The 15,709-nt window shown below is 32.8% G+C and overlaps 1 protein-coding gene across 1 annotated transcript in view; it reads right to left on the bottom strand.

The window, feature by feature from the left end:
- The window catches only part of LOC106712159, a 121,810-nt gene extending 107,862 nt beyond the window's left edge, over positions 1 to 13,948 (bottom strand). The window contains exon 1 of the mRNA XM_014504620.2: positions 13,265 to 13,948. Within this exon, the coding sequence (XP_014360106.2) occupies positions 13,265 to 13,540 (276 nt within the window). The 5' untranslated portion in view covers positions 13,541 to 13,948. The remainder of the gene's footprint in view (positions 1 to 13,264) is intronic.
- Between the last annotated feature and the right edge of the window lie 1,761 nt (positions 13,949 to 15,709).

Raw genomic sequence — 15,709 nt, 5'->3', positions numbered from 1 at the left:
TTTTTATAAAATTCAATATGTTAATTATTGCGATCTAGAATGACTTTGGACTTATTATATATTCTAAGATCTTTAGATCTATTTTTTTTTTTCATAATAGCCTAGTCTTTATATCGACTTTTCTCACTAAAGTTCCTGTCACAATTTTACTACAATCTATATATATATAAAAGAAAGTCGTGTTAGTTACACCATTTATAACTCAAGAACAGCTGAATCGATTTGACTGAAAATTGGTGGGCAGGTAGCTTAGAACCAGGAAAAGGACATAGGATAATTTTTACCCCGTTTTCTTTATCTTTTTTTTTTATTCCGTGCGAACGGGTCGCGGGTAAAAGCTAGTATTATATAATAACATTTATATACATTTTGTTTTTATTATCTTATCACTTAATGCATGTAATTTTATTACGATTTCACTTTCTAACGTGTCGTAATTTACAGAAAATCGATTTCATCACAAGTTATCTACAATACGTATAGCAAAGTGATTGTTCACAAATACCTTATGTAAAGTTCATCCATAAACTTATGTGAATGATAACTGTATTGCTCAAATACATAAGCGTACCTTATCCAGATTCAAAAATCTATAGAACATAATTGACGAAGTAAATATAACATAATTATGGTAAAACTAGCTTTCGCAACTCCGTCCGCGCGGAATTAAAAAAACAACTTAATTAGTAGCCTATGTGTTCTTCCAGACTGTGTTCTACATCTATACCAATTTTCAAATCCATGAAGCAGTTCCGGAGATACCTTATAACAAACATCCATCCATCTAAACATTCGCATTTATAATATTAGTAAGATTAAAAATACTGAAACGTTTTCAGGATTTAAAAAGCGCATTAATGGTTGGTTTCTGAGATAAAAATCTTCGTTTAAAAGATACTGTTATCCTGTTTTTCAAAGATCATGACGGGGACGGCGATATGTTTTATACAGAGATTATGGTCTCAGAAACCAATGGTAAATAATCAAGAATTATAAGTAAAGCATACAATTCATTCAAAAACATAATACTACCTATATAAAGTTTAAAACGACTTTACAGAAGCCTTAAAACGTCGAAGAAATACTTATAGTGTACATTTAATTCTTCATATAATCACATTAGAAATTATAACTAGTGAAAAATAAAAAAATAAAACAGAATTCATGCTTAGTATTTACGGAAAAGGTTTTAAGTAATTGAGGTCAGATGGCGTACACTGGCAACTGAACATACTGTTACAGTTATGTTTTCTTTTCGCAACTTATTGGCCGTATCGACCTACTGCCAGTTATACCTAAAGCGAGGAAAAAAATCATCTGCTATTACCGTTGGTGATTGCTTTTTCGTAACTTATATAATGAGAATAACATCATTGAGTTCATAACTTGCATTGAAACATATTGTCGTCTCTGTTTTGTTCAAAGAGAGCGACGGAGTTGACGATATGTTTTATACAATTGTTTCGTTAGTGGGAATTAACATAATGTTACTTACCTATCATTTATGTTGGGTCATTTTAGTATTATACGTTAACGTAATATAACCTATATGTATTGTTCGTAACCTTTAAACTTGTTATTTTTTAATAATTATTAAAATCGATTTAGTACTATTAAATCGAATTTGGTATTTTTTCATACCGAATTGTATACATAGCGTAACTGAAAAGCGATTTTGTTTAGAAAGTAAATAAAATAACACATAATCCATACACGAACATTTATTTTCTCATAAACCTATACTAAACAAGAATAGCCACTAGAAAGTATGAAGTTGGTCACAGAATGACGTGAAAAGTGAACGACTACTGACAATCGAAAATTACATACAAAATGGTAATTTCTTCCACATTTGATATACATATAATTTTAAAGACACATATAAGTTTAAAAAAGTCACAAAACCACTGTCAAAATACAACAAAAATTAAAATAAATCAAACAAAAATGCTACTGTTTTCAATTCAATGTTTTTGCGTACAATATTTCTACCAAATTAGATCAGTAGTTCACATCTAATACGTAAACAGACAAAAGTTCCTTAAAATAGAAATAACGCATTCCAATATATGTACATTTTAGATGAAGATTTTAGCCACCAAAATTATAAAGCTATCGAAGAAAAAACTCTTACAAATAAGCACTGACTAGAAAAAAAACAAAGACAAAAATAACAAAAGAACTGAGTAAAAATAATTTTAATGAGTCGCACGTCGTCATTATCAAAGCTGGAAAAGTCGGGAGTTGCGGCTGGCGTTGGCAACTTTCCTGCAATTAGACTGGTCGTTACTGGGTCGAGGGAGCTGGGACGTTATTGTCTCTCCCCTAATGAACACCACATCGATTGTGAGGGGAACGAGAGGAAAAAATAATACCTTTAATCTTTCAAGCGTATGATTCGACGGATTTTTATAGAGCATAGGTTGTATTTAAAATATAAAATAGTTAAATACCAAAACTTTTTGTCGCGAACTTTTTTTTCTATGTTTTTATTTTTATGATTTCAATAAAATTGTTAACATTTTCTTTGTTATTAAAGTCGTAAAAGTTTCAACCGCTACTTAATTCCATCAACACGTATCTAATTAAAACTCCAAATTAATTAGACGCTGCTCTTTCATGTAAGGATGTTAAATCGTAGTAATTGTTCCCCTGGCCCAATTCTTAATGTTCACGACCTTGTTCATTGACCATATTGCACTCACAGGCTATTCCATTATGCAAATGCCCAAACTCAGTTACGGCCAAGAACATTTGTTTACTGATTTTTAAGTCTGAATTCATTGACTTGAAACATACACAAATCAAATAAGTTTTTGATTGTACGTTCAAAGATTCATTTCAAATCGCTTTCAAATCGGTACATGTGTATACTTTGATACGTAAAGACAATATTAATCTCAATATTTCAATGTTTGGAATTATTTATTCAAGTTTCCTCAGTATTAAACAATTTCTTTAAGCATTACAAAATTACTTTCGTAGAAAGAGCATTATTTTAAATATTGTGCAATATTAATAAAGACGAGACCAGGTTATAGAAACTAGTAATTTATATCTGTAAACGCAAATGTAATAAAGTATTCCAACAGAACATTTCCAGGTCAACTATACAACACACGTCCGGTAAACTGTTTCTTTAATCGTTTATATGAAAACGAAGAATTTGACAAAAATAAATCGTTTCACTTTATACCTTTCACATGTCAACTTGACACATAGTTGATTAGTAACACATTTGTGGCGGTTCCAAAGCGTCAACATTTGGGTTTTGAAAAAGTAAAAAGTAATTTGGAATTCGGGACTATTACTCGAATGACCTAAAAACGCCGCTTTCAATTTTCGTCTTGTCAAACCTGTCCCGTAAGAGTGTCATTACTTACATAAGGTTAATTTTATGTTTTCATATAATCTTAACTCATTTAGTGTCGACAGAGATTGCAACCTTCGTACCATGGAATATTTTTACGATACTTTGACAAGAATTGACTATCTTTTTAGATGTAGCTCCAGTCTAAATGTTTTACAACGATTTGACGAGAAAGATAAAAGGGAACCTACTGAATAGTAATAGGTTATGGAACATTTAAAGCAGACACTCCAAAATATTATAACATAAAATATAGAATTTAAAAAATATAATGTAAGATACTCTGTATTTGTCGATGTATCCATTGTTTTAGCTATAAAAGATTACGTACAAGTACATTTAAAATGTATGTAGCTATTCTTCATTTATAAGACAAAAATAAATCCACCAAGCTAAACGCTTGCTCGATTTATTTACATTATCATCGGCATAAAATTGTGCGAAACTCATAAATCTTTACGAAATTTAAAGTGTGCGTAAAAGTATGTACAGCAAAAAAAAATATAAACATTTAACGTTCGATAGCCATATGTTAGATTGGTTAGCCTCAAATTTTAAGATCATTAGACATTTAGGCATTTCCTTCACCGTTTCACAGACAAATCGTAGCATATCGTAAGCATACATGTATATGAAGCCATCTATAGCCTCCAATTATCGTTTCGACGGACTGTTTTTCTACAGCTATATTGTATTCTGGCAGCTTTCTTAACTGGACAGCTGATGGTAATTGACAGTTTGGCGGAGGAGAGAAAGAATTGGAAAGCGAAATATCCTTTTACTGTGCGTTTCCTCCTCCGTTAATTAAAAGTAGGCAAGGCATCTGCAATTGTAGATGTCCAAGGGTAGCGGTCGGCTCGCTATTTCGGCGAATTCAAGTGGCCGCTTGCTCGTTTGACAAATTATAATATAAAAAATATATCACTGCTGCACACTCTGGCTCATTCAAACCTAAAAGTTATGACATTAGTGGCAACTTTTTATCAAACTTTGACGTTTAAGTTTATACGTAGCATTAACGCCGGTTTAATTTAAGTGATATCCCACAGTCAAATTAGAATCTTTAAAATAAAGACCAGCTCAACAATATCTGATATGAGAAAATGTAAACTGTCTAGAAGATTCTGTCCTTGAGAATCGATGTATAACATCGATTTCACGATTCAATTATCATCAAAGAGTTTCCATTACGATGGATAATAGATGGTTATTCTTGGCAACCCCACCCTGTATACTTTTTACAGTACAATGAAAGTAATCTTACTAATAACTACGAATTTGGATGGATGTTTGTTAGAAGGTATCTCCTTAACGTCTCAACGGATCTTGATGAAGTTTAGCACTGATGTAGGACATAGCCTGCGAACAAATAGGCTACCTATTAAGTTTTTTCTTAATTTCGCACGGACGGAGTCGCGGTCGACACCTAGTGATAGAATGCCGCTAATGTACACCAACATCCAGTAGTTTAAAAACTAAACCTACTTTGGAGATGTAGTTCTTTTGAAAGAGAATGAAAGGAAACAAAGGTTGTGATGTGTAGCTTTGGAAATCGATGATTAGATGACTTCTGAGAGCAATCAAAAAGTAAATGTGTACTTATTATATTTGCATCATACCAGTAACTGTACTTACATTTTGTCACGCAACTTCATTAGGTAATAATATCAAGTATGTTTCGTTTTGATTCCTGAAGTTTTAGCCATTATATAAATAGAAACCGATCATTAATTAAGTGGATAGACGACTTAAAGATAATTACAAAGTAAAATTTTATACGTAATGTTTAACAAAAATAATTATGCTCATTTCAGTGTTGTCATTTTCAAACATTACTATTATACAATCAACCAATATCAAAACGAATAATGAGAATTTTAAATTACAGTTTGTATAAAAATGGCTTAAAAACTTGTATTGCAGAATAACGTAACCGTCCCGCTTGGCAGACCAAACGGCAATGCCGCATGATTTGCTAATCACCTCACGCTATCCATCATCAGATTGACTTTTATAATTAACTAGCTGTCGCCCGCGACTCCGTCCGCGCGGAATTCAAAAAAATATTAGTAGCCTATGTGTTCTTCCAGACTATGCTCTACATCCCTGCCAAATTTCGTCAAGATCCGTTAAGCCGTTCGGGAGATACCTTCAAACAAACATCCATCCATCCAAACATTTACATTTATAATATTAGTAACATTTAACATAACATACTTTAAATGATGAATTCTATTAAATGATCTAATGACTAATTTTTTTGTTATATACATGAACATAATTGACATGACAAAATGTGACAATTTTTTGACAGTTAATAGCTTGGTCTGAACAACCAACTGAACAAATTGGCGAAGTTCGTTAACAGTCGGTGGCATATACATTTAGGCATTATATTTACAAGTAGCATGGAGGCTAGTGACGACAAAGGCAGTTAGGTACGGTTCATTGCACAGTCGAAGGTCCGTTGTTTATGTCAATGGAGGTTGGACGAAACCAGAAACTCGTTTTTATCAATACATTGCCTTGTTATTTACATATCGTTTTGTGAATGTTTAAATATTGTCAATAACATTTGATAATACTTTAGATTTCAAATAGTAGATCTTAGGATTTTTGTTTATTTTTCTGATAAGTCGAATTAAAAACGAATACATTAATTATAATATTGGTTTGACTTCTTGTGGGTATTTAGAATCTTTTATTAGTACTGCCGGTAAACTAAAAATTGGTATTCCCTCTCTCTCTCTCTCCTTCGTTCTCTCTCCCGCTCTCTCTCTGTCTCTCTCTCTCTCTCTCTTTCCCTCCCTGCGTTTCCTTATTCCTAGAGTCGCGACCTCTCTTCTTGACCATCTCATACGGTTACGTCCACATGTTGAATCTTTTACTTATATTATTCTATATATTGATTCCAAGGTCAAAAGTTTTAAGATCAACTTCAGTGTGTGACTTTAATACCGAGAAACAATGAAAAGACTTGATAGATTTCGAGAGCAGCTTATCGTAACGACCTTGAGCCATTTCAATTTGTTTAACCATTTGGCTTTGGGCGTAGAAAGTAGATGAATGAGAGTGGATTGGTAACTTTAAACATTTTTTTAATTAAGAAACATATTTTAGTATATGATCAAAATCTTTTGTGGAATTAAGATAATAATGAATTAAAGCAGCAGATTTCTATTATTTTATTACATATCTTTTCGTTTTTTATAATATCTACTAGCTGTCGCCCGCGACTCTATCCGCTATGTTCTACAACCATGCCAAATTCATCAAGATTGTCTGGGTTACAAGCGTGAGTTATGTTGTTGTTGTCGATAAGCATGTATTCAAATTACATTCATCATATTACAGTAACATTATCCGATGTATTTTATTTATATCTATTATCATATACGCCCACATTTACAACACGACAAACTTCAAATGCAACGATTGGAGATAGGCGACTAATTTTTATTGCATTGAATAGGTTATGGTAACATAGTTTTGATTATTTAAGTTAATTAGTGCCCACGTCCAATAAATAAATGTATAAATGTTATGCAACATTATTTTTAATTAATACGATGTATTCTTTACTAATAATGTTGCATAAAATTTTATATAACTAGAAATTTTATTTCCTTCCTCTAAATTACAATGATTCACTAATATTGTTTTGTTATTGTTACAATTCTCTTAACTTCAATGATTTACCGTCTATTATTTCAGGAAATTTATAAACATAAGTATATTTTAACAACACAACGTATTACAAGTAAAGATCTAGAAATTATCAATTAAAAAATAATTGATGTAAAACTTGTTTAAAGATAAAAATATTGATTATCTATTGTTATCTATATTTAAATTACATTATCTTTAACAGATGATTATTCAGAAGTTAGACAAATAATTAAACAAATCAATTGTGCTAATTAATTATCTACAATATAATTTTTAAAAAAATTATATCATCATTTCCTACCAAAATCTACTCGATACGATTGTTCCGACACAAAATACTCTGATTTTTAAAACGCAATAATGTTGAAAATCTCAGTGACTGAGAGAAGATGCACACACATGCAGAATGTTGAATAAAAAACTGGTCGATCTCGAGCTGAACTATCTTGATCCTTTAGCAAAAAATTCCAATGAACGATGACCAGTACGGCGATACCGCTGGTACGGCCTAGGACCGGTTCCTGATGCAAAAGTGATAGTCACAGTACTGGGACCTCGACTAGACTCGATCACTTGTTCTAGTTCAAAACTGCATTATTCACATACTATTATATATTTCGTGTTTATATTTGTTTGGAAAATAATTGACAATGGTAATGATTGATTTTATCGCTACAAACACTTGAACATATTAAGTGTTATGGTCGATAAAGAAAGTTAGTTCACTAATCAATTTCTGGATTATAAACATCTGAAGATATAAAAGATTTTATATAATTGATATGTTAAGAATATGCTTATCTGAGAGACGTGTGTACTTAGTGTACGAAATGTTTGTGTTGTGCCAATTTTATGCCAAAATTTTTTTAGCTTTATAGAAACTTCACTAAATACATATTGTATTTTTGTTGTTTACATTGTATAAGTTCGAATGTAAATATGTGACTACACTGCTGTTAAAGATACGTTGATACGAATAATATTTTATTAAAGTGTTGGAAAAGTTTACAGCCCGATAAACACCAGATTTTAACAAAAAAATTTTACAACGCCTACTTCGGCTAAACTTCGAATGATCTAATAACTAAGCATCTTAATTAAGAACTAATACATTTCTTCGTAATTACGCAAGTCATTATTAATATTTATGATGACGTTATGAGAAAGTACTTTTATCCGTTGTTGAACAAACTATAAATAGTAAACATGTACGTACATATTTGTCGACCGTCGTATATCAATGGAAATGGCACCCGTCCAATTACAATGGTGTTATGTTTACAAACACCTAGTAGACACCACTCAAAACATATACTATCACACCTATTTCAAACACCAAACATGTCACATGAGTGATTAGGAATTAAAACAAAAATGTGCGCAAGGGCGAGGGAGAAAATCTCATAACCACAAAATTTTCATGAACTTTGCATGATGATTTTTTGATGATTTGAGATGAGAGTCTCACATGTAAGTCTCAATGTTCTCGCTAAACGTGACGAGTTCTTGACATTTCGCTCTCGTCTAGTCTATTTTTTTGCGTTAACCTAGGAAGTTTTAATTTTCCATCGATATTAACTAGAACAGAATACCTATGTATCACATGCATGTCACATGAATAGTGTTTAGTGAAAAAAAACCAAGGTGAGATCATGTTTATTTTAAACTTGGTTTGAAGTCGATTATGTAATTTTGATAGGAATCGATCCCTACTTAGGATTAACAGGATGAGGTGCAGTAGTTTTCAGATATTTTGACGGCTCTTAAATTCGCGCGAGTCGCTGTGAAAAACACAATTTTAGATGGAGCACTGCGCATCATGCTAATACCTTGGGCCATCAAGATATTTGAAAAAAACTATAACACAGTTGTAATAGTCAATGAAAGAGTGAACATCTTTGTATGTTCCAACATAGAACTGTTTTTTGAAACTAAATAACAATGCACAAATGCGTAAATTTAAGTTTAACAAACCTATCGTCGATCAATAGATACAACGAAACAAATTGAATATATAAGTTTTATCATATATTTCAAAGCAATTTTTAATTACAATTTGTTAGGGTAAATATAGTAGCATTGTGCCAAATATTTTAATACTACTACGTCGAATCAGAGGTAATAGTTTTTGGATATATCTGTACGTAAACGAAGTTAATGTATCAAATATTTTATAACCCACCGTTACATTGATTGCAGCCTTGTGAAATTCGGCTAACTACACAATTCCGTTACAGCAATTAAAAAAAGCAACAGAAGCCTTTCCTCTAGTATTCTATTCAGGTTATAAATCTATTTTCAAAATGTTTATTTCGACCATTTTAAAGTCAACAGTAGTCATAAATGCCTAAATACATAATGTATTACAATCAACCTCACAGTAAATTAACGCGATGCGTTGAACACTATCACGACCTTTTCCCCTTGAATTCTGTTTTAATAATTCGGTGAAGGAAAACATCATGCAACAAGATATCTGCGAAGAAAAAAGCCAGCGTGCCTGACGCACACCTGAATTGAGTAGGTTCCGAGCCCCTCGGTGGGGACACATCTGATGACGACGAATTTGGCGACTTAGGTGATGCAATCAACAAAATTATATCTTCTTTTTACATAGTTTCGCACTATAATTTATATATATGTATAGCAGAGTTTAGAAATAGAGTTGGCTCCGCAAACGTTTCTCACACGCGCCAAGTTAACTAAGTACCGATTGCGACATCACTTTCACTTGCAATCGGTTCGTTAGCTGCTTCAGTACATAGAACCTTGGGATTCTTACATCAAATATTTGCAGGACGTTCCGAAGATTCTTACGGATATTTTACGTTACATAATAATAACAGTATGCAGTCCTCCTCTTTCTACATCCAGTGACTGATCGTCTACACACTGTGGAAGGCATTTGTGAAGGCCTATTTTCAGAAGTAGACTGACACAGGCTAATTAATGATGACAACAATAGCTTATCAATTAATTCAAGTCTCACAGCTATCGATGAGTAAATACTATCGTTTGGTTAAGACAGATTAATATGCGGTTTTTCTTTTGTTTTTTTAATCAAAAATGTTTTCACGTCATGATCAATCGAGTAGTCGATTTAATTAAATTTTCGTGTCTGATTCCATATTTATAAACAAGATTCGGGTCGATGTTAACTGCATACAAAAATAAATGTCCATCGGGGTGAATTATTGAGGTTGAAATAATAAAATACCGTAACAGAGAAATAGAATTTGCGATTTAGAGGTCGGCCAATTGTGCGTTAAAATATGACAACACTGTCTCGTTAGAGCGATCGATAAAACCTACGACCTTGACTGGAATTATCTTTAATTCAATTTAATTAATGACGACATATCAAGATCTCATAGAAAATAGACGCATATTCCTCATGAAAACTATTCTTAAACTATTCAATTTTATTTCGGTAAGGTTCTGTGCATGCCTAAATCAACGTCATTAAATCTTACGCTAAGCTTGCTCCTTAATTATTTATATTGCAATAATATCAAGTAATAATTCTCTTTAAAGTAATCAGCAAATTACACCGAACTTATTTAATTTAATTAGAGATAACAATTAATTAACAAATTATCTAATGATTAGTAGCAGTTTTTGTACACATGTTTGTCAATGGAAGCTCACGGTAAAAAACGAATCAATATATATAGTATACATCTTTTCAAATATTTTGGCGGCTCGGTGCATCGCATGAGTCGCTGTGCAGAACATAATTTTAGGTGTACCGGGGCTTAAAGGGATACGGGGGTAGGCCATTGCATAGCGTGCAGGCTAACCTTGAACCGCAAATATATGTCAAAAAACGTATACTAGTACAAATACAACGACAATAAGGAAGAACGCCCACTTGATGTGACACGTTTTTTTCAAAATCAGGAAATTGCGCATAAAGACATGAACTCGATGTATTAACGTTGTCGACAGACATTTAGTTTATCTTCTAACAAGACTGTTGCAATAAATGCAATCGTAAAGAAATCTTGCAGAAATCTTGCATTTTATTGAATGTTTTTTTTTTTTTGTAAAATTTATAACAGACTTCATTGTTGCATATAAATCATAAAAGACTGCATTATTAGAAATTTAAACGACTTCCAACTGACACATTATTTTTGCCTTACTGCTTTTGCAAATTTAACGTTTAACTTTTGTAAGTGTAATTATCTATCAATTACGTTTTATAATTAGCAAATTGTTGAGTTCCTAATTCGTAATAATAAAGTAAAGAAATAATTTTCTATTACACATAAAAAACGATACCTATATATATTATATAGGTATATTATATTATATATAGGTATATTTCTACGTAAGTATTCATTTAATACAACATTACTTTTGATATTACAACCTATACAAAGTGAAATATTCAATGGCATATTATTATTTTGTTGTTTAATTAACAACGTAAAAGTAAAAATAATTTGATAACCTTCAAAAATTAGATCATTAAATGATCATTTAATTTGTCTTAATATTAATTTCTATAATTTTGTTCTCACTTAACCACACTGTTATATTAGATTTTTTTTCAAGGATAGTCAGTGAGATGACAAAAGGTTATATCTCGCTTATAGAGATTTCTCGCTTATCCAGTTTCCACTGTACCTATTGAGGTTATTGTATTTAGGTGATAAATATCCAAATACTGTTTTATATTTTTTTAAGGAAGTGACGTTTAAAAAACTTCTAAGCTTAACCCTGACCTTTATGTACAAGGCATGACGGCGACAAATGACTTTAAAGCGTCATTGTGACATCTTAGCGCCTTCAATTTAAATACAGATTTTTTATGTCTCTGTTCCTATAATGGCCAGTTTGTAAACTGCTTACTGCCTTTTATCTATAACTAGCTTTTACCCACGACTCCGTCCGCGCGGAATAAAAAATAGAAAACGGGGTAAAAATTATCCTATGTCCGTTTACTGGTTCTAAGCTACCTGCCCACCAATTTTCAGTCAAATCGATTCAACCGTTCTTGAGTTATAAATGGTGTAACTAACACAACTTTCTTTTATATATATAGATGAATTATAACTAAAATCTAAAATATTCCGCAAAAGAAACATTATAAGTAAATAATAAACTCACGATACATGAGACTGTTATTTTAAATGCCTTGTGACTATTATGAATAAGAATATGAATCATTAACGTAATATGATCAAAAGATCGTTATTAAATAAATGGGCTGCTGAAACTGACAGACAATATAGTTATAAAGAACGCGCGATATGCCGGCAATAACAAACGTAAACAATGGCCAACTGTACAGAGGCGCACCTCATTGAATGGAGAAATCCGCAGAGTAACCGACGTGACACAGCAGAGAAACGTCCGATAAAATTGCAATGACTAGCCAAACATTTGCATGCGATACATAGCACATCGCACGCGTAGCGCCTAACTCCAACGAAACCTTTTACATGCAGTGAATTCATAAATCGCAAGTCTCTACAAATATTTTAAAATTGTAATTATTACTATAATATTAAAAGCGAAACTAATATTCTGGAAATAGAGTTGTATTAACCCTAGATACATCCTTTACGATAAAAATCACTAAATTGAATAATGAATTTCTTTCATAACTGAAAGATAGTACATCTTCAAGCATATAAAAAATTATGTATCCAAATCATAATTTCATAGTCATTGGACTAAATTGGACAGTTTCAAACCTTGTTTCACAGTGAGCAAACTATGTTGGAGAGATGTAATGAAATCGCTAAGTAGTCGTAAAATGTTTTTGTTGTGTTTTTGTTAGAAGTAATATAAACGTGATGAAGAACACACAAAAGCAGCACCTAATCCAGTGTCGACTGTAAACAGTATCAAAACATTACCACGGTGACTGAATGAATGTGACACGCCTATACAAGATTCGACAACGGATATAGTATAACAATAACGTGTCCAAAAGTTTATTATGTACCATATAAAATTTTTAGCGTGACCACCGAGATGACTGGCCTTCGTAACTACGATTTATTTGCAAATATAACTAGCATATTTAATAATACTAGCGTACCTAACTACTCATAATAAAAACATTCGCGATGTTACACACAATTGAAAATTGTTTTATCAACTCATCTGTCATCTGTTGATTGTTGATTGGTTGATTGTTTTTGTTATCATTTGCCATTGATGTATTTTTAAGTATGTACTTGCGTTTCTTAATTAATAAACATTAATTACCTGTTTTTGCGTCTTGTCTGGTAGTATTATCGAAAGCTCAAAGGATCTGTTCTTCTTATCACGGCTACCAGATTTCATTAGCTTGGATGATGAACGAGTTATACTTTGCGCCTTTTCTGGTAATTTGAGCGCAACAATGGACATACTGCGCGAAAGGCGCCTTCCAAGTTTGCGGGTCCTGAGCGACATTGACCCGCTTAAACCTCGCTTGCGGCCCTCCGCGGCAGGAGATGCCGTCTCCTCTACAGACACACCTTCCTCACTTGCACCAGCCATCGCACTATCCCGATATCGCCACTAGTACGATAATCACAACGTCAACAATCACATCTCCGATAAAGTAATCCTCGAATTGGGGCTATCGTTTAGCACTTTTTCTTCACTTATGACCTAATTATCCTTTTACCGCTGCACTTTCAGTTGATCCGCAAAACTTTTATCGATATCTGAGATGAACGCACAGTCAGATGCGAATCATATGGTCGCAGCGGATACAAAAACCGGCCTATCGACCTATTACACGTTTGAAACTGTCGATGTATATTGAATTGTACAAAGCACAAGTTCGTTGATGTGAATGGAGTACGCGGGATTACGTTTGATTTAAATGGGTAACGTTATCGCAGAGCGACGCGAATGAATGCGAACAAAACGCGACGTGCGCGCGGGCTGCCGCGGGCGAGGCGACTAAAGTTGTTACCATCGCGGATCGCGGCGCAGCGCTGTACCGCCCCCGCTGAACCTCGCAGCTGCGGCTAGACCGAAATCCCAATTACTTATCGAAGACACAATAACTAAAGGCGACACTAAACAAATGCTTCTTTTGTCAGTCGCAACAAGCCTACTTCATCGCTCCCACGATGTTTTTGACACCGAATCAGGACGTTCTTAACTGTCCTAACGGCATCTGACAATTGTACTATTGCGCCTCATTTTACGAGCAGTTTTCATCTAGAGAAATTCTGCATGTTATCAGTGTTCATATATTTTTTGCGTTATTCTTGACTAGCTGTCGCCCGTGACTCCTTCCGCGCGGAATTAAAAAAGAACTTAATAAGATCCATTTAGCCGTTCCGGAGATACCTTCAAACAAACATCCATCCATCTAAACATTCGCATTTATAATTAGTAAGATATTTTATGTTCATTTGTTTATTTTCTTCATTATGATATTAAGAAAGATTAAGTTGTGCATAAGACATTTCTTATGTGCTCAAAACAAGTTTAAGTAACAAAGAATGTTGTTGCATAAGGCCAACCTTCGTTAATATTTCAGGGTCTGTATACGCTCTAATTCATACTATTTCCAACTAAATTTTACAGCATATATAGAAACCCTAATCAGAATAGCTAGCATCAGGACCATATTCTCTTTTCGTTTGTTAAATTAGAAAACACAATGATTATTATACATTGGTCTCAAATTTTTAAGCAATGCAACATTTAACAAAGTTTACAAAAAAGCTTTATCGTACATTTTGTTATTCAAATTCGTACTCTTGTTTTGGTTGATAATGTTTTCGGAACAATGTTGTTTATGGGTGTAGTTTTAGGGACTCAATCCTCGATGATAACTTTCGTGACCATTTTTTGGTCGATTTAATCAGAAATACAGTACAAGTTACTAATAGAAAAAGTATTTATATCCTTACGATAGCCTTTTGTTAGGCATTCACTACATTTAATTAAGTAAGGTTTATCGTGCGTTTCTGAGACCACAATCTCTGATTAAAAAATATAGTCATATCCTTATCTTAGGCAAAACAGATATAATAATATATTTTAAACGAAGTTTTGCTCTCAGAAATCCACGGTTAGTGAAGCGTACTAATTGATTAATCACACCTACAAAAAACGAACTTTAAAAAATATAACAGTGTACAATTTAATTACTTATTGAGTAAAACGTTGAAACTTTAACAACAAATGACACTTTATACATTTTAGTTGTAAAATAAAAACGTTTCTAATTTACGTGTGGCAGCGTAGAGTTCAAGGCAGGGCGATCTCTTTAATATTTAATTCGCAATATACATGACCTCTAAGGTCGATGTTCCAAGCGAGCGTAGGTTTTAATGAAAAATGTAAATTTTTAAAAGCAATTACTCCGTTATCTTGAAACGTAGTATCATCACAGACTCGAGGCACGGTAATTACAATTTTAATATCAATCTTCTCACCGAGATTTCGTAGTATTGTTAAGTCGAATATTTTAATATTCCCGGACAACAGTGGTAATTTAATACTATTGTGAGTTTCCGCCGTGGAGATATCTTCATAAAGACGACGACAGAGGCGAAAATAGTGCTTCATAAATGTTCAGTCGAAACTCTAGGTTAGAGTAACTGTTTAACAGTGGTAGAGCCCGTAACAACATTGTGAAATGAGCGGACTCAAGCAGTGAAAATTACAACTGCTAATTTGATTCCTATAAAAGGTTTCCTT

The sequence above is a fragment of the Papilio machaon genome, chromosome 15 (genome assembly GCF_912999745.1).
Source record: "Papilio machaon chromosome 15, ilPapMach1.1, whole genome shotgun sequence".
Taxonomy (NCBI): domain Eukaryota; kingdom Metazoa; phylum Arthropoda; class Insecta; order Lepidoptera; family Papilionidae; genus Papilio; species Papilio machaon.
The sequence above is the reverse complement of the archived record's forward strand: the minus strand, read 5'-3'. Positions and strand labels throughout refer to the sequence as shown.